Source organism: Schistocerca nitens, chromosome 5 (assembly GCF_023898315.1).
Source record: "Schistocerca nitens isolate TAMUIC-IGC-003100 chromosome 5, iqSchNite1.1, whole genome shotgun sequence".
In the NCBI taxonomy this organism is placed as follows: Eukaryota; Metazoa; Arthropoda; class Insecta; order Orthoptera; family Acrididae; genus Schistocerca; species Schistocerca nitens.
In genome coordinates, this window is record NC_064618.1 from 550,704,840 (window position 1) to 550,725,856 (window position 21,017).

Sequence of the window (21,017 nt, forward strand, 5' to 3'; positions counted from 1 at the left end):
TGCTATTATCCATGCCAAACATGGACGTATTGGCTATTAGGTAGGTGGTCATAATGTTCTGGCTGATCAGATTGGGATGGCGATTTCAAGTAATGAGTGTCCCCTACAATTTTTTGACAATACAACCTCATGTTTTGTGACCAAGGTTTGCCCCTGTAATTCATTGGAGGCCCATTTAAGAGCTGGGCACTTTTAATACAGACACTGTTGTACACATTTTTTAATTTAATTTGTTTGTGGTAATATCCTGCATTTTTGTGGCTGTTCTCTCTTTATACATAAGACAATCAACAGCTGATACCGCAAAGAGTCTGCGAAAAACTCAATGTCGAAACAATTTTCTGACCACCACATACTGCCAGACATTTAATTAGCTCAGCCATTGATCCAGTGGGACTGCAAACATGTAGCATTTACATCATATGATGTGCTGTGGCACACTGGAAACACACAACTCTGTATCCTACAGCACTATTTGGAGTATGTCAAGTATTTGCCTCAGATAAATCACTAACACATCACTAACACATCCTTCACACCAGTTATCCTCCTGGCCTCAGTCTCCATTAACCAGTGTTTCGTCATTCTCTACCCAACAGTTTCCCCTTCCTCTACACTATCGCCCCCACTGAATTCATTCAAGGGCACAGGCTTACATGTGTGTGTGTGTGTGTGTGTGTGTGTGTGTGTGTGTGTGTGTGCGTGTGTGTATACACACATGTTCTTCTTTATAACAGCATTTCAGATTTATGTGAACTTCATCAGTTGAGTTAGCTCTGTAGTGATCATGATTTCTAAGCTTCCTACTTCCTACTGATGACAGCTCTATCAGTTCTTTGCATAAACATCAGACAACATCTGCTTCTGACACAAAACTGCTGTAGCCCAGCTTTCCATGTCACAGAAAGGCCACTGCCACATACCACACATCAGTGTGCCTTAAGTGTAATACACCCTACCACATCAGTGAATGCTGCATATAAAAGCATGAACTATTATCAGTTTATTTACAACTCAATGATAGCCCAATTTTATTGGTAATTAGCATCCTTGGATTTAATCTAATGAAACATATGGTACTTCATCAGAACTGAATAATAGCTCTTATTGGAACTGATAGATCTTTCACAGCACTACACAAATGAATGCAAGGAAAACACAACTCATATTACCCATCTGGGACAAATAAAGTAATAACATTGTCAAAGTTTCTTACCAGCTCCAAGAATTGTCCACTTATATTTCCTCTGAGTAACTCAAACGTCCCACCAGGTTCTACATCCATTTTAACACCACTTTTAGTGAAAGCTTCCACCATCTGAAAACATATCAGCTGTGACAGAATCTACCTTCCTTGTAATATAAACATTTTAATATTATTATGGCATTGATTACCTCTTTATTTGTAAGAGCACAATAAAATTCTTCCTTAGTACACTGTAGTTTAATTGTCATAGTTAGGGTTCCAGTTTTGACAGTTCTTAATTGCTTGACTTCTTGTTCACTTTTTGATACTGGAACCTAAGAAAATAAGATAGAATTTAATGCAAAAAGATAATCATTCTATATGAACTCATGAAAAGCATGGATGTGAAATTTCACTTCTTACTTTCTCAAAAAGTACTTGAGATAACCTTTCAGTGTCACCAGTCTTTGTTGTCTTAGTTTCACTCTTTCCTTCACTCTTCCTTGCCAAAATCATGCCTTTGCTGAAATCTGGAAAAAATCACAACGGGCAAGTTACTCTGTATCCAGTGACTGTAACGTAAGTAAGAAACACAACTACAAAAGTAAGAAATAAAACTTCATATAGTCCTGGTGGTATCTCGGATAGAGGCATTAAACAAAGTTCAAGCAAAATAGGCTCTCAGCTAAGTGATATATTCACTGCATCATTCAGAATAATGACATTAACAAAAAATCTAAAACAATTATTAAAAAGCTACTTCACAAAAAAGAACAATATACAAGATGCAAAAATGTATAAAGCAGATTATCAAGATCTTCTAAAATAACTGAAAGAGTCATGCATCAAAGATTATCTCTAAATTTTTGAATAAAAATTAAAAAAAAAAACTAGTTAATCCTCAAATTGGTATCAGGAAAATACAAATATATAGAAACAATTGTCTCTGACTTCTAGAAGCAAGTGCTGAACACTGTAAATTAAGATTAATTAAACTTGCAGACTATTTCTACACCTATCTATAGCCTCTGATCTGGTAGATCATGACATGCTTCTCAGGAAATTATATTAATATAGTATCTGCGGAGTGACCTACAACTGGGTTTAAGATGTATCTTTCTGGCGTGTAACAGGTGGTAGAAATAGATCATGAAAATTAAGATTACTTTTTCAGAATACATGAAAGTTAGTTACGCATTACAATATTCATAATTTTTATAAATGATTTACACACAACTTGTCACCACAGAAGCTAATGTTGTTCACAGATGGCACTAGCACTTCTATTAAAGAACACAAAGCATGTGATTTACACCTGAAGGTCACTGTGATAACAGATGAAGCAGAATGGTGGTTGAGACACAACTGCATAGTGGTAATCAAGAAATAATGATGTGGATAAGGTTTAGAGATATAAGATTTAAAACAGTAAGCCATGTAATACTATAATTATTGGATTGTAGCACTGAACAAACATCTCACACAAAGTATCTAAGCATTTGGTTAACATAGGGAAAAAAAAATGATGCCCAACTGAACAAAAGGTTGAGCAAATATACTTATACCTTACAATGTTTTGGAATGACAGTAGCATGTATGTGTATGGGGATGGGTGGGGTGGGGGGTGAGGGGGGGTTGTGCCCTTATGTGTTACCTCACAGGAATCAGGGAATTTTCAGTATTAAACAGCCAAGTTCACAATTATGAAACTAGAAGTAGTAATAATTTTCATTAAAATGTACATAGCAAAGCCCTATATCAAATAAAGCGTGCTACATAAACCTAAAATGATCTACAATGCACTGCCTGCAGAAGTAAATAGAACATACAGAATGATTGAGAAAGAGTTGAAAAAGTTGCCAATACCAGAATCTTTCTGTTCCTGTTACTCTGTTTTGATTGGTTAGGCAATTCAGTACCAAAAAGCTGTTGTAACCTGGACAAAGACCAGCAACTTTGTGAGTCGGGCCAGTTTGAGATTCAATTGATTCAAGTTGCCGCTTGGGGTACCAAGTTGGGGAGGGTGCCAGAGATGCCACACTTGTAAGTTTCCTATAGAAGATGCATCACAATTAGTAATGGCCACCTGGAGTGCCGAGCTGAGAAGGACACCCAAATACAAGATTTGTATACAGCGTGTATCACAATAAGTACTGAAAACTGATGTCAGTCAAAGTGTGCAAGGGAGGAGGGGGGCATCAAATGATAAGTCACTTTTGTGGAATAATGTTGTCGAACCGGTCCTGTGGGTGAGCAAAATTACATGGATAAATTTTTTATGAGATGTGAAACAGAACAATAGATTTCATGTTTTAGAATGTAACTGAGAAAAAAGTTTTGTTTCCATGTTATATTATCTAATAGTGTGTATTTTATACCTATTTAAAATGGCCTGTCCACATCATTATACAAAATGATCAAAGGGTCAACAAAAATATAACAGCGACAACGACAACAACAACAACTACTACTACTATTAATACTACTAATACTACTACAAGCACACACACACACACACACACACACACACACATGCACACGCACAAGTGCACACACACACCACCACCACCACAATCACCACCACCAACAACAACAACAAAAATTTGCTCTAAATAATGGAAGCTTACCCTCTTTTAATGTTTTTATATAATTTGCTAACTTAAGTCTAATAAGTTCTCTTGCATCTTTCATGATAATGTCTTTCAATCTATCAGCTTCAGGACTGGGTGTGCTAACAGTCAAGTCAACCTGCAAATAAGGTGATGTGCAGTAACACATAATTTTTATAACTGATTTGACTTTTTCCATATGTATAATTTACTTTCAACAGACTCCATATATTTTTGTTGTAATGCTTGTTTCTAAGTTTGATTCAGTCATGCTTAAGAATATATGGATATGATTACCACAAAATTGGCAAGGAAATTAAGAAAATTTCAGCAAACGGACTAGTAGAAACATTGTTACAGTGTTCTAGTGTGAGTATATAGCTAGATGTACAAACGGGATATACCAGATACTCCAGTGCTTATTTTTAAAATTTTAGATGCCAGATTACAAACCTCTTAAACCACACACACACACACACACACACACACACACACACAGTACCTTGTCCCATGCCCCTGCCCTTTGCATCACGTTAGTCACACATTGTTACATTCAGCTGAGGTGGTGCAGTAGCAAATTATAGTTAAGTTGTGATTTAATATGTGTCTATTATGACTTCTTACACTGAGTTCAAAAAATTCCCTTGGAAATAGCAGAACACGATTCCAGCCAAAATTAAGCCCTGAGATACTCTCAGCTCATGAGTTCATTCACTCGAGCACACAATGTTGAACAAACACAATGATCGGCGCATTAAGTAACCATACTGGCAAGATTTTTGTTTAGAAACAAGTCTCTCAGTATTTCTAAAGTATGAATTGGAGTGATTACATAAGGCTGGTAAAACTGTGCCAGACTGGGACACGAACATGGATCTCTGCCTTTTCAAGTCAGAGGACTACCAAATGTACCAACACAATTCTGTGGATAATCCATCTATTCTTCCACGTGTACTAGCTGCATAGCATCATAGTAGAGCCTCAGTGGATATATGAAAGAATAGGAAGAAACCTGTGATATATTAGTAAGTTAGGTGGTGTCATGTCCTGGAACATTTTCGCAATAAATTGTAATGATGTGGAATGAGTCATTTTACATTTACAAATTAATTGTACACTTGTTTAGATTATGAACATTTCTACACTGTCAATTTTTTACAAAAAGAAAACATAGATATACATATGTAAGTTAGAAATTCATACTCACCACCTTTCACACATTACAATAATAGGAATTCTTCCATGGAATAGAAGGAGTAGTCAACATGACTCTTTCTCAAGTTTGTTTTCAAATTTTATTTTATTCTCTGTCACACATTTTATACCACTGGGTAAGTGATCAAAAAATTTTGTTGCAACATTGTGCACCCCTTTTGTGCTAAAGACTACCTTGATGTGGAGTAATGAATGTCATTTTTCCTTCTTCTGTGTAATTATGTACACCACTGTTCACTTTGAACTGTAGAAGATTATTTAAAACAAACTTCCTGAAGGAATACATATACCGTAAAACAGTAGTCAGAATGCACAACTCCTTAAGCAGATGTCTACAAGATGGTTGTGGATGAGCACCACATAATATTCTTACAGAACATTTCTGAGCAAAGAATACTTTCTCTATTAAAGATTATAGTGTGTTTAAAACTAGTTGTGACTTTTGATGTTTGGCTGACCAGGAGACGTAACGCCATTGCCCAGGTAACACCAATGGTGAGCCGGATTTCCCTACCATGCCGCAAAAGCTTTGGCTGGTAAAGCACCCCTGTTGCCATACCAGGAATAATTAGTCGTTCGTCAGCTCTCATTGTAAAGTCGTGTTTTCTGGCAATGAGGTAGTCTGTAGTTGTCAGGTATTGTGAACAAGTATATTGTGCAGACGTTGCATCAATAACAACAGTACAGTACGTCTGAATACGAGAGTTGCAATAAAAGTGTCATCCAAGAACATATTCACCAGCTGGGAAAGTAACATTCTGATACAAAACATTCCTCAGAATTCGACAACAGTAATGGAAAAAACGCCATACCACTCTGTTGTGATGCACAAAGCTCCAAGACTGCAATGGAGGACAACGGATATTTTGCTCATGTTCCAAGTGATAAACTTGAACACAGCATGTGTAAGGCGAATTTAATGGTACTTGTAGGGCTGTACAAGTGAAAACTTCACGCTAACATGTATACAAACTGGCTAAAAGTAAAGGGAAAAGTTTAATCAGGGTTCCTCATTTAAAAGTGACAAAGTACATATATCAAAAAACAAAGATGATGAGACTTACCAAACAAAAGCGCTGGCAGGTCGATAGACACACAAACAAACACAAACATACACACAAATTTCAAGCTTTTGCAACAAACGGTTGCTTCATCAGGAAAGAGGGAAGGAGAGGGAAAGACGAAAGGATGTGGGTTTTAAGCGAGAGGGTAAGGAGTCATTCCAATCCCGGGAGTGGAAAGACTTACCTTAGGAGGAAAAAAGGACAGGTATACACTCACACACACACGCATATCCATCCGCACATACACAGACACAAGCAGACATGAAAGTAAGTCTTTCCACTCCCGGGATTGGAATGACTCCTTACCCTCTCCCTTAAAACCCACATACTTTCGTCTTTCCCTCTCCTTCCCTCTTTCCTGATGAAGCAACCGTTTGTTGCAAAAGCTTGAATTTTGTGTGTATGTTTGTGTTTGTTTGTGTGTCTATCAACCTGCCAGCGCTTTTGTTTGGTAAGTCTCATCATCTTTGTTTTTTGATATATTTTTCCCACGTGGAATGTTTCCCTCTATTATATTCATATCATTAATTTGACAGAGTACATAGGCAGAGATGAAAAGTAATGTGGCATAAAAACAACAAGAAATTTACACTCATTGAGATTCAAACATTGACAAAAGAAGCCACCGCAAATGTTACATGACAAGATTGGTATTGAGTTTTGAATCATACCAAGAAGGTAGTTGATGAGACATCTATTCATGAAGGACTGTGACAAGTTTTCAAGAATATGTAACTTCTCTAGTTGCCATGTTCAAATGTGCTTCTTTTGTCCAGAAATAGCAGAGATTAGAAACATTCCAGAAATAGCAGAGATTAGAAAAATTCTTCTCACTAACATTCGAATGCAATTGAAATTATGACAGAATCCTGAAACAATATACTATTAAACTAACAATTGAGTGCAAGTCAGGTCAATAATTTATGAAACAGTCCATTCTCAGTGTAAAAATAAACTTTTAACTTCTTCGCTTATACTGTTACAAATCCCACAGCAGTTCTCATTTCATCAGCACTCGATGGCCCTCAATAATTACTTCATTTCATTGAAAAAGTCTGTAGCTGCTTAAATACCATGGTAGATATGGAAGTTCCACCTATTAAACATATGGCAAAACACTCTCGTCTTTGTGTGTTATTATTTGCTGAAATCTCGTTTTGATGTCTCTGACCATTTGTGGAATACAAGGAATTTATATATTACCTACATTTAGTATGCAGCAACATGAAACCTAATATGCACAAAACACAAATAAATAGTGATACCTATTTGTCACCGCAAAGAACTTCTTGCAGTAGTTTATCTACTATTGAAATATCACAATAACTATGACGATTAACAAAATGACAGGTGGTTCAGCAAGAAGCTGATGAATTAAACTATAAGATATGCGAGAATGAGGATTAGTACCAAATAGTTTCCTTAAAATCGGTTGAGAAAGATCACAGATCAACCGGCTTGCACAGCTTGCTGTTCACACAGTAGAGGCAATGGGTTCCATGCTGAGTAGGCTTGGCCTCATACTGTGGTCACTGGCTGGCATGTGCATCACACGCTGGCAATTACACTTCCCTCCACTTGCTCTGTACTGAACTGTTAAAAGTCAGAACTTAATTTAAACGCACTAAATGTTGCCCCCGAAATCATTCCATATGTCTCTTCCTAAGATCTGCAATGATTCTAAGCACACATGTGGCTGAATTGTTTTAGGAGTTCCAAATTGTCCTTTTCAACTCAAATTTTCCAATGCAACTGACAATATTATGAAAAGCATAGACTGTTAATTGCCATACAGTGGAGTACAGTGGAAATGTTGAGTCACAAACAGGCACAACAGGAAGACTGCTTTCAGGCAAAAGGCCTTCTTCTGTAGCAGACACACACACACACACACACACATACATTCATGAAATGCAACTCACACACACACAAGATCACTGTCTGTGGCTGCTGAGGCCAGACTGTGAGCAGCTATGCAGGATGCATGATGGGAGAAGCAATCTGGGTGGTGTGGATAAGGAGGCTGGGCTGGAGAGGAGGAGGGATAGCAGGGTAGGATGGGGGTTGGTAAAGTGCTGCTTGTGAAAGCATACATGGATAATGCGGAGAGAGGATAGGGCAGCTAGGTGCAGTCGGGAGGTTAGACGAGGGGGGGGGGGGGTTAGAAAAGGAGAGAAATAAGACTATGGGTGCACTGGTGAAATAGGAGGCTGTGTGGTGCTGGAGTGGAAACAGGGAAGGGGATAGGTGGGTGAAGGAAAATGACTAACAAAGGTTGAGGCCAGGAGAGTTGCAGGAAGGTAGGATACATTGCAGGGAGAGTTCCCACATGCAAATTTCAGAAAATCTGGTGTTGGTGAAAAGGACCCAGATGCACAGGCTGTGAAGCAGTCCCTGAAATGAAGAACATTTTGATATGCAGTGTGCTTAGCAAGTGGATGGTCCAGCTGTTTCTTGGCCACAGTTTGTCGCTGGCCATTCATGCAGACAGATAGCTTGTTGGTTGCTGTGTCCACATAGAATGCAGCACACTGGTTGTAGCTTAGCTTGTAGGTCACATGACTGGTTTCACAGATATCCCTGCCTTTGATCGGATAGATGATGCTTGTGACTGGATGGAGTAGATGGTTTGGTAGGATGTATAGAACAGGTCTTGCATCTATGTCTATTACAGGGGTATGAGCCATGAGGCAAGGGGTTAGGAACAGAGGCCGCGCAGGGATGGATGATGATATCACGTAAGTTCAGTAGGCAGAGGAATACAGCTGTGGGAGAGATGGGAAGGAGAGTAGGCACGACATTTCTCATTTCAGGGCACAGCAAGAGTTAGTTGAAACAATAGCGGAGAATGTGATCCAGTTGTTCCAGTCGTGGGTGGTACTGAGTCATGAGGGGAATGCTCTTCTGTGGCTGGATGGTTAGACTTTTGGAGGTGGTGTGTGATTGGAAAGATAATGCACAGGGGATGGGATGGTAAATATAGTCTTTGAAGGTCTTGAGAGGGACTTCCTGTCAATATAGAGCTGATGGCTACAGGTGGCTATGCTGTGTAGTAGGGACTTCTTTGCATGGAATGGGTGGCAACTGTCGAAGTGGAAGTATATCTGGTGGATGCTAGGTTTGACATGGATAGAACAATACCTCCACTTCAAGGAGCAATCCCCTTGTGATTCAATACCACCCAGGTATAGAGCAACTGAATCAAGGTTTCAAACAACTCTGATCGTGCCCTGAAACGAGGAATGTCCTACCTGCTCTTCTTCCCACCTGTCACTCACACAGTGATATTTCCCCACCATGACCTACACAGTATCCTTGTCCATCCCCACACAACACCTGCTCCAAACTCCTTGCCTCATGATTCATATTCCTGTAACAGATCTAGATGCAGTTCCTGTTCCATACATCTTCCCACCACCACCTACTCCAGTTTGGTCACAAGTGTCACCTATCCATCGAAGGCAGGGCTACCTTTGAATTCAGTCATGTGATCTTAAGCTAAGTCGCAACCAGTGTGCTCTGTTCTGTGTGGGCACAACAACCAACAAGCTGTCTGTCTGTGCGAATGGCCTCAACAGCCAAAGACAGTGGTCATGTGTGTGTGAGTTGCATTTGCGTGAATGTGTGTGTACATGTTGCTAATTAACAAGAAGACCTTTTGGCCTAAAGCTGACTTTTTCTGCAGTCTTTTTGTTGTGCCAGTCTGCAACTCAACATCTCTGCTATATGGCCAACAGCAATCTATCTTTTCATAATGTTGTCATTATTCCATTCTGGATTTCTCAATGCAATTGAAAGCATGTAGGGATCTCTGTTTGGCTCATTGTGCAGTATGTAATTTTAACTTGACATATAGAATCTATGCCCCAGGTAACTGTCTGACTATTGAACAGGGTAAACTGTCAGACTATTGAACAGGTTAACATTGTCGATTATACATTTCAAGTGCAATATAAAGGTATTAGAAGAGAAGCGTACAAGTTAATGATTATTTAAATAAAACATAACAGAGGTAACAATTAATGTCAATGTGCAAAGTTAATGTACTGACAACTTATTTTGGTTAAATGGGAAGCTGTATATTACTATCAGTAGCATATTGTGCTATATATTCTTGTTCCCTTGATTTCTCTACGCAGTTCTTAATATTGTTTATCGTGTTATGTATACTTGTCACTTATGTGTGGTATCTAAATGTGGTTACTTGTTATGTATTCATACCTAATGAAACCAATATCATGTACATGATTAATGGTTGCATTAGGGGTTGCGGATGGTGACTGGTAAAATTTCACTATATATAACTTAAAAACAGCTTCATAAGGGTACCAAATATTACAGAACGATTACTTTCATTAGTTTATTGGCAACTGACCCACTAGTTTCCAATAAATAGTGAATAAAGGGAACCAGCCACATTAAGCTTTCACAAAGATTGTTGCAAGATAAGATTTGTTCACATTCTCCGTCATATTCCTTAACAAATAGCTGAGGATCAGTCAGCTTGTATGTTAACAAAATGTTTCTGAGATCGCTGATCACACAGTGATTTACAGAAAACATCTGAATTGAAACTGCAAGTCAGAATTTCAATATAATAACGTTTATTCATCTACATCTATACTCTGGAAACCACTGTGAAGTGCTTGGCAGAGGGTACTGCCCATGGTACCAGATACTGGGGCTTCTTGTTATTCCATTCACATGTGGCAAACTGGAAGAATGGCTTTAAATGTCTCTGTGTATGCTGCAGTTAATCTAATCTTGTCTTCATGATCCCTACAGGAGTGATGCATTGGGAATTGTACCAAGTGGTTAAATTAAACTGATGTGTTCTTAGTGCAGTGGGACTGTATACATCTCAGGACACTGAAACATTGTACGTATGTTCATTAATTGGTGAGCTTGTGGAATATACTGAAAAAAATAGTAGTTCCACTTTCTGCCACCGTGTGACTGTAAGCAGTCAGAATGTGGTGTGGATGCACAAAATGGGGAGGTCAAACACATGATAATGGTGGCTCTGGCATGTTTATTAGGATATGGTCACAAGTTACAACATGTGGTCAATATGGCCTGCCAACTCATCAATGCGCTGCATCTGTAACATGGCAATGGTTGACAGTTGCTCGCAGCACATCCAGTATAATCAGAGTGATATGTTGTCTTTTCTGTCCTTCAGATCAGGAAGAATTTGGATACATCCCTGAGAGATACGATCTTTCAGATATCTCCACAACCAGAAGTCACACGGATTTAACTCGGGTAATCTAGAAGATACACGTTTTGAAATTGCCTAGAGATGATGTGGTCATTACCGAAGGTATCTCGAAGCAAATCTTTCACCTGAAAAGCAACATGTGGTGTCACCCTATCTTGTGTGTAACTAGTGGTATGGATAAAGTTGCATTCTTGCAAAGCTGAAAATGTGCTGCACAAGGAGGTCCTTTTAACATTCTGATGTCACAGTACACCTAACACACCCATGAAGTGTCATCTCCTCAAAGAAAAATTGACCAAGAATGAAGGAGCTTGTCATAGTTACATAAGCTGAGTGTAATGCATGTTCCTGCAAAACATGTGGCAGAGTAGAACCCCATATGCGACTTCATCCATTCAGGCACCATGCAGAGTAAAATGTGCCTCATCCAGCCAAAGAATATTCTCAGCCACAAGTCATCCATCTCCACGCATAACAGAAAACACAGAGAAAAATCACGGTGCTGTACCTTACCTTGGCTCATCATTTGGTGCACATTCTGAATTTATTAGGAACACCAGTGTAAAATATGCCACAAAATCTTATTGATTGTTGATCAGGGGAGAGACAATTCCCATGACACAGCCTGAGCACTGGCTGCAGAACTTGAGGCATGTGCTGCATGGTCGGCTACACCTACAGCAACTTCATGATCAACTGCTACAGGAGGGCTGCCTCCCTCACCACTTAGATCACTTGTTTCTTCAAATTTCTTGGTCATATTCTTTAGCCTATTTATTGAGATGGAGGCTCTTCACAGCTGTTTCTGTTAGCTATATTCCCACAATTCAGCACTGCTATTGCTGCCATTCTGATAAAATAACTTTACCACAATTTTACTTTTTTCTCAACAGCCATTGTGTTTCATACAGAAAATTTCAATCTTCTTAATCTTTTATGGCAACTGTCACTTCACAAAAGAAATCAACACGCACTGCCACGTGACAAGACAGCATATTGATGTCAAAGCAGGAAACATTTCACATTTTGATTGCTTGCAGCACCACATTTTCACTCATTGACATAAAGAGGAACCTTTTTTTTTTCAGTATACGACACAAGCACATCAATTAATGAACATAACTACGATGTGTCAGCATCCTGCTATGTACACGGATCATGCTGCAGCACTAAGAACACCATCAGTTTAATTATAAACACCTGGTATAATATTCCTAGATTCATCAAGCATACAACAATCTCTTCAATGACAGGTAGAACAATCTCTTCAATGACAGGTAGAGGACATTAGCACAGAAGCAGTAAAGGACATTATCACAGAAGTAATTTTTGCTCTTAATGTTGTTTGAATAATATCTCCTTTTCAGTGAACAAATATTTGAACCAAATGTAGTGTTTTGGAAAGACATATCAGTTTCTTGTGATTAAGGATGTCTTTGGAAAGGGACTGGTCAGGCATTCATATAAAAATAGCAGCATAATGTACTTTTCTTTGTTTGCTATGAAATCTGGGTTGGATGTCATGCAAAAGAGGAAACTCAACCGAGCACTCAAGTGAATTTGGTGTGTGAATGGCAGAAAACAAAGAGAGAATTTACATCTTGATTATCTACTGCCACACCAAAGGTTAAATTAGCATTTGAGTGCTACGGTTAAATGATACTCATATATTATCACCCCAGTCTTCAGACTCCTGCCAATGAAAGGGGAGGGAAGCAAGAGGCAAAGTAAAAATGTATGAATATTACACATTCAAATGATCAATATTACACGTTCAAATGATCAATGTTACACATTCAAATGATCATAATTATTTGAATATCTGTGCAGTAGATGTAACAGAAATGTGGTATTGAAGAAAGTTCAGTTTGAAACAATATAATGAAAGAAGCTGGACATAACTGTGTTTAAGTACACAGCTGCTACATAATTTATTAACAGACACAGTATGGATGGTGATAACACAGTGAATTAATGCAAAAGACAATATCAGTTTCAACAGTTATAAACAGCAAGTCTTATAAACAGCAAGTCAGCCAACACACAGGGTGGTTTTTTGAAATTAAAGTTATGACTGAGGTTAAAAACAAAAAATGAAGGAAGGATTTCCTGAGCTCAGAATAAAAGCAGAGTCAAAATGTGCCTATGTAGCCAATGTAAGCCAACCTTGGGTAACATAACGCTCTTGTAATGTCACAGCACATCATGTCTTGTGGCAAATATTGGTAAGATAGAGACCATAAAAACCTGCATGGTCCATAGCAAAACAAAGCATACGTCCATAAAATGTTACATGTAAAGCTTTCTGTGATTAATTCTTACTAAGTCAGTCTAGTAATGGTAACTGTTATCAACTGAGTTACCAGTATCGTTCTTTGTGATAGTCGTTAATTCATACCAACAAAAAAACATAAGGAATATACAGCTGCAGTTGCAGGAAAGAACATACAGGTCTTGAGCAGCAATTTTGTTATGCATGAAGATTCATCTAATGTTATACAAACATTACTGCCTCTTATGAGATATTCCTTTTAAGGAGAAGGGAGGGCACTTGAGGAAAAAAAACAACATAGCTGAGCTGTTTTGTGGTGACCTATAAAATATTTTACTTAACTCAGACTTTGATGATACTGCTTCATGGAGGTAAAAAAGAAAGGATGGCACTATAGACTTATGATGTAGATTGTTTTGTAGCCAGAGTGGGCAGGGCCTGCCGTCATCTTAAATAGCCCAAATCATTAGCACACTATGGCTTACAATTGCTTCTTTTTCATTATTTCTGTTGTGTTCATCCAGCATCTGTTTTAAATACTAAAAATTACAGTGCTTACATGACTAGTACAGTGTCAGGAAGGCAATTTGGAACGTTTTTCTGTTCCCGAATGCATATTTGCTCTTGTTATTCGACACATTTGGCCTCACCAATGTAACTTGTATTTTAGAGTAACCAAGAAGAGAATGATGTGATGTGAAACGAATGCTTTTGTAATCCATTTAGTTCCAATTCTACTGTATTTGTTTCAATAGCAAATGAAGCTGGAACGCTGATACCAATGCATGATTGTTTATTGGCACTGTTTCTTGTTCATTACATATTCAGTTTTTATCTTGTATACACAACATTTTTGATGTTAACGTTTGCAAAAATCTTACCCACATGTTCTTTGTTGGCCCATAAACATGTGCATTGAGGAAAGAATCAAGTCATGCTTTCATATCTTGTGCATGTCAATGATTATTGAAATGTCAAAGAAATGGAACTGCATGGAAGTATACATCCATACGGAATCCATGGTTGGTTTATTAGACTGTCAGTGTATTAGCCTCCCCATAGTTTACACATCTTCTCTCTCTGAAATCATACCTACGATGTGTCATTCAGTCTTACCAATAATAGCAATTTACAGCATAAAAAATTAAACAATTTTTTAAACATATTCCAGCATTTTGTAATGCTATGAACATGATTAAGGGAATGGTCTCAAATGCTTACACCCACTAAAGTGCATAGTTACCTTTAACATATATGTAAATCATTTTTTAGTAATGATAACCTAACTTGTGCAACATGTTGGCCTACCATTCTCACAATGGACTATTTTTTTCAGGGAATATTTCTTGCCAGTAACTCAGTTTTTCAAGAATAACAACACATATTAGAATTGGAATACACGTCTAATTTGACCGTCTGTTTGATTTTAATTTCGAATTTCATTTAGAGGTTTTCTTCGAGATACGAAACAGTTAGGCAGTTAGTTATTTTCATGTTCCATTTATCATTTGCATGATAAATCATAATGTTGTGTCAATGAGTTATTTTATATTAACATCAATATTTTTTTGTACACCTGTAAATGGCATTTGTGTTGAAACAACTGCGTCTTCGCACAATCAAAGCACCAGATATTGTTTGGGATATGATCACAGAATTCGATAAATATCCCCAATGGTCAAAACTGAGCACGGACATATCAGAGTGCTGTCATGTGGAAGTATCACTGCAGTGAACCATGTAGGTATAAATGTAGTGAACCTAGTGTTCAGGGCTACATAAGCCGATGGATGATGGTTTGAAGTTTGTGACGTAATGACAGCGCCTCTTTTTTTTTTTCCTCCATGTACTGCTGACAGGCAACACTGTTACCAAGCAACAGGTGTTAAACAATCAACATGTTTTAAACACATCATGAATATGTTGTATCTGTAACATCAAAAACTTTTGGACAGACTCAGTGTATTAAAAATGGGCGTGACACACAGGCAGGACAAAACCTTAATTACAAAAAACTCTACCAATATGGCAAAGTTGAACAGGGTTGCAACTAAATTTCATGCAGCAATATTGTGACCATGCTTTTGTATCAACGATATGTTCTACATAAGTGCATTTATTAGTATAAGAACTGTAAAAAGTGTACAAAAAGATAAATCAGTTTCAGCAATACTATGTAACACAGTATTGTTGAGAATGGGAAATAAATGTAGCTTACATTGATTTCTGAAGCTTCTTGTTCTTCATTGAAATTTGAAATTATTGCTGTGCCTTCTATTTTTACATGATCAGCATCACGAAGATGACCTTCCCATTTCAATATTAATTCCCATTCATAGAAAAATAACAACTTCCCCTTTCTGTTATTTGCAACTGCATCTCCTTCACATCTATCTACTTCTGTAATACTGCACGCAGCTGGAGAAAAAATGAAATAGAATAAAATAACCCAAAGGCTTAAACTAATCCAAGACCATCAATGTTCTTTAATGGGAAGCAAAAAAACAAAGTATCATCAAAATCAAATATAAAAGTTTTCAATTACAACAGATTAAAGGTGCTGTGATACAGATGAAAGCAATATACATTATAGCTCATTAATTCCATGTCCCATATGTCACATTCATGGTAAACATTATATGTAGAATATGTCAACAAAGATTTCACAATTATAATACAACTTTTTACAGTTACATGCTGATCATTTACAGTTTTTTAATTCACTATTTACCTCTTTTAAAAATCCTCTAAGGTGTAGGATTGTTCTACATCTACATCTACATATATACTCCGCTAGCCAACAAGCGATGTGTGGCGGAGGGCACAATTGGCGCCAAAGTCATATTTCCTCCCCCTCTGTTCCACTTGCGTATCGCGCAAGGGAAAAACGACTGTCTGAATGCCTCAGTACGAGCTCTTATTTCCCTTATCTTTGAATAGTGATCATTGCGTGATTTGAAAGTTGGTGGTAATAATATATGCTCTCCATCCTCAGTGAAGATCGGATTTCGGAATTTAGTGAGCAGCCCCTTCCGTTTAGTGCGCCGTCTATCTGCAAGTGTGTCCCACTTCAAACTTTCTATGAGATTTGTAACGTTCTCACAATGGCTAAATGTACTGGTCACGAATCTTGCCGCTCTTCTTTGGACCTTCCCAATTTCTTGAATCAGACCCAACTGGTAAGGGTCCCATACCGAAGAACAATACTCCAAGACTGGACTAACTAATGTATTGTAAGCTATTTCCTTTGTTGAAGGACTGCATCACTTCAGGATTGTTAATGAGAAAGAACTGTATCTTAATTTAAAAACATTAATATTTTTTGTCGTGATTTCAATTTCCATGAATAGATCCACAAAGAGTTTTAACACCACATGTAGAGCTACATGTAGATGACTACTTTGCAATTCACACCTACGTGTTTGGCAGGGGGTTCATCAAACCACTTTCAGACTATTACCTGACCAATCCACTCTCGAATAGCACATGGGATGAAAAATGAACTTAAATCTATCTCTATGAGCCCTGATTTCTATAATTTCATTTTGATGGTTGTTTCCCCCCATGTACACTGGAGCCAACAAAATCTATTAACATCTGGAGGGGAAAGTTGGTGATTGAAATTTCCTGAAAAGCTCTCACCACAGTGAGAAACACCTTTTTTTTTAGTGATTGCCACACCATCTTGTAACTCATATCCATGACACTCTCTTGCCTTTTTTGCAATAGTAAAAAATAAGTTGCCCTTCTTTTAACTTTTTCAATGTCCCTGTCAATCCTATGGATTTCATGTCACGCATCAGCACTCTAGAAGAGGATGGACAATTGTAATGCAAGCTGTCTATCAAGCAGCTTTGTTGCATCTTCTAAGTACTCTGCCAATAAAACCTAGTGTCTGGTTCACACTCCACACAACATTTTCTACGTTATGATTCCAGTTTAAGTTGTAATTATATCCCTAGGTATTTAGTCGAATTGATGGCTGTTAAATTTGTATGATGTATAATGTAGCCAAATTGTAATGGATTCCTTTTAGTACCCATGTGGATGATCTCAAACTTTATATTCTTATTAGTTAATTGTACCCTACAATGTATTTTCCCTACATAATTTTGCAACTGATTTTGTTTTTCCACTGACTTTACAAGACAGTAAATGGCATTATCATCTGAAAAGTATACAAGAGAGCTGCCCAGATTGTCTGTTAAATATAGATTAGGAAAGCAGAGGACCTATAACATTTCCGTGGGAAAGGGAAGACATCATTTCTGTTTTACACAGTGACTTTCCATCAGTTACTACAAACTGTGACCTCTCTGACAGGAAATCACGAACCCAGTCACACAACTGTGATTAAACTTCACAGACACGTAATCTGATTACAAGCGATTTCTATGAGGGATGGCATCAAAAGCCTTCTAGAAATCTGCAAATATGGAATCAACTTGAAATCCTCTTTCGATAGCATGCATTACTTTGTATAAATAAAGAGCCAGTTCTGTTTCATAATAATGATTTTTCTGGACCCGTGCTATGTGCCAATAGATCATACTCTCTGAGGTAATTCATGATGTTCGCTCATTCTATATGTTACAAAATCCTACTGCAAATCGATGTCAGTGATATGGGTTTATAATTCAGTAGATTACCTTTATTTCCTTTCTTGTGTGTTGGTGTGACCTGTGCAAGTTTCCAGTCCTTAGGTACACTACTTATGTCAAGCAAGCAATTGAATTTGACTACTAAATATGGAGCTGTTACATGAACATAGTTCAAAAGCATCCTAACTGGTAAACTATCTGGACTGTAAGACTTGTCTTTACTAAGTAATTTAAATTACTTCACTACAACAAGGATAACTATTTCTAAGTTACTAATGTTGGCAGCTGTTCTTGATTCAAATTCTGGAATATTTACTTTGTCTTCTTTGCTGAAGGAATTTAGTTACTACACCTCAGTGGCACTGTTACCCGTCACATTATCACTGTGAAAGTATTCACTGTGTGTTGCTGTTGATATACTTTCCACATGACGAGAATCTCTTTGGATTTTCTGTATGATTTTGAGACAGAACTTCATTCTGGGAACTATTAAAAACATCTCGCACTGAAGTCCACACCAAATTTCAAGCTTCTTTTTTTCTATATTGTACAATGGTGAATATTTTCACCTCTTATTAATTTATTTTGTATAAATCTCTCGATTACTGTTATTACTATTTTGTTAAATGTAAGTCACATCTGGTCCATGCTTATATATGTAGTTAGCTTGGAAGGAATGAACACTGTCTTGAAGCTTATTTTTATCTGCTTGTTTAAATAAATATATTCTGCATTTATTTTTGGTGGTTTGTTTCAATATTCAGTCTCACTACAATGACCTTGTGGTCACTATCTTTGTATCCATCATGATTCTCTACTTGCTTATCATCATTAACTGCTATGGGGTCAAGTTTGTTATTGTAACCATTTACACTTCGAGTGGTTTCCAGAACTAAAACTCATCATAATTTTCAGGTAAAGCACATAGTACAATTCTGGACAATGTCCTACACCTAACACCAACTTTAAAATGTATTTTCTTCAACATATCGAGGGCAGATTGAAGTCATCATCAACTATAATTGTTTAAGGGGCAGCCAAATGAAAAAGAGTCAGATGGAAAAAAGTACATAATATTTTTATAATTCCAAAACTTATCATTATAACAAGTAATACATGTATCTTGCTGTGAGACAAGATGGTCAATGCCTTCATGGAAAAATGTTTGCAGTTGCCTTCAGGACCATTATTGTACAGAGACATGCACCTCTTCAGCCGAAGCAAAATGACAGCCAAGAAAGTCTTTCTTCAGGACTCCAAAAATATGGAAATGACTAGGGGAGAGTTTGGGACTCTAACATCCCTACATCCCCAATTTCTCCCCTTGTGACCGAAATGTATAGTTTGATCTGTGTACTTTAGTAATTTAGTTTTTTTAGTTCCTGAAAGTTAATTTAACACTTAATAAACACAGTTCTCACGTTTTTGTTTGTGTTGGAAAGCAAACCGATTTTGTGACACATTACAAGTCCCTATCAGGAGCGAATTATTTAGTCTCATCTGAGCACTTTCGTAGTTCAGTTTGAATCTCTGCATATTAATCTAATTTATTAAACACAGCTCTTGCATTATCCTCTGTGTCTACAGTAGACTACCATAACATATGTCAATTGTCCTTTGTTTGTCTGTGTAGTGCAGTTTTCCACAGTCTTTAGTTTGGATAGGGACTGTGATTGCTGTGTGTGGATGTGAGCCAAGTTGGTGACACTTTGCTTTAAGCTCCAGGTTGTGATAGATTCAGTTACAAAGCTTGAAGCTGCAGTGGATGGGCATCACTGCTGTGATGCTGATAGGTCTGCATCAGTGACCAGCCCAGTTACTGCTCACACTGAGGTTGACCCCTCGCCCATGGTTGAGTGGGAGGTGACCTTCGGGCATGGCAGGCAGCAAAAGACTTCCCAGAGGGCAGCACATAAGACCCCTGTTTGACAAACAGGTTCCAGGTGCTGTCTGTGGCAGACACTGCCCCACAGCCAGATGCAGTCACTTGTCCTGTTTCAGAGAAAACCTCTCAACCTGCAAGATCAGTGCAATCACAGAGGGTGGGATTATTGGTAATCGCGTGATACTATGTTAGGTGCATTATGGGGGCACTTAGGGACATGCCTGCCAAGGAGGGGAACAAAGCTAATGTACACTCCATGTGCATACCGAGTTGAGTCATTCCAGACATGGAATTGGTCCTTCTGAATCCCATGAACAGCACAGGGTGCAGCCAACTGCATGTGATGGCTCACATAATTATGTGTGTCACTTTGGATTGGAAGAGATTGTCCCTGATTTTGAGTGATTTACTAAGGGTAAAGATTGCCAGTCTTGCTTTTGAGATGAAAGGACAGCTCACCATTTGCAGCATAGTTGACGACCGATTGTGGACCTCTGGTACAGAGCCAAGTGGAGGGTCTGAATCAGAGACTCAGACAGTTCTACGACCGTGTAGGCTGCAGATTCCTCGACTTGTGCCCTTGAGTGGTTGGGTTTTGGGTTCTGCTGAATAGGTCAGGAGTCCACTACATGCAGAAGGCAGATACACTGATAGCAGGGGCTATGTGACATGGATTGGTCAGTTTTTTTAGGTTAGAGGGTGTCGGGGAAACACAAAAAGGGCTTCACGCTAAAAGGGTGCAGTTCAAACAGAGGAAGTACATAGATACAGCAACTATCAGTATAACAGTTGTAAATTGTCATAGCTGTGTTGTGGAAGTACTATAACTCCAAATGCTAATAGAAAGCACCAATGCTCAAATCATTATAGGCACTGAAAGCTGGCTAAAGCTAGAGATAAGCTCAGCTGAAATTTTTGTGAAGGACCTAACGGTGTTCAGAAGGTATAGGTTGAACATAGTTTG

General features: G+C 38.0%; 1 protein-coding gene across 1 annotated transcript in view; it reads right to left on the minus strand.

Moving 5' to 3' along the window:
- LOC126259653 (activator of 90 kDa heat shock protein ATPase homolog 1-like) overlaps window positions 1-21,017 on the minus strand; it is a 123,872-nt gene that overhangs the window by 52,376 nt on the left and 50,479 nt on the right. The window contains exons 4-8 of the mRNA XM_049956585.1: window positions 15,786-15,985; window positions 3,814-3,934; window positions 1,610-1,716; window positions 1,396-1,521; window positions 1,217-1,318 (exon numbers count right to left, since the gene is read on the minus strand). Coding sequence (XP_049812542.1) covers window positions 1,217-1,318; window positions 1,396-1,521; window positions 1,610-1,716; window positions 3,814-3,934; window positions 15,786-15,985 — 656 coding nt within the window. The remainder of the gene's footprint in view (window positions 1-1,216; window positions 1,319-1,395; window positions 1,522-1,609; window positions 1,717-3,813; window positions 3,935-15,785; window positions 15,986-21,017) is intronic.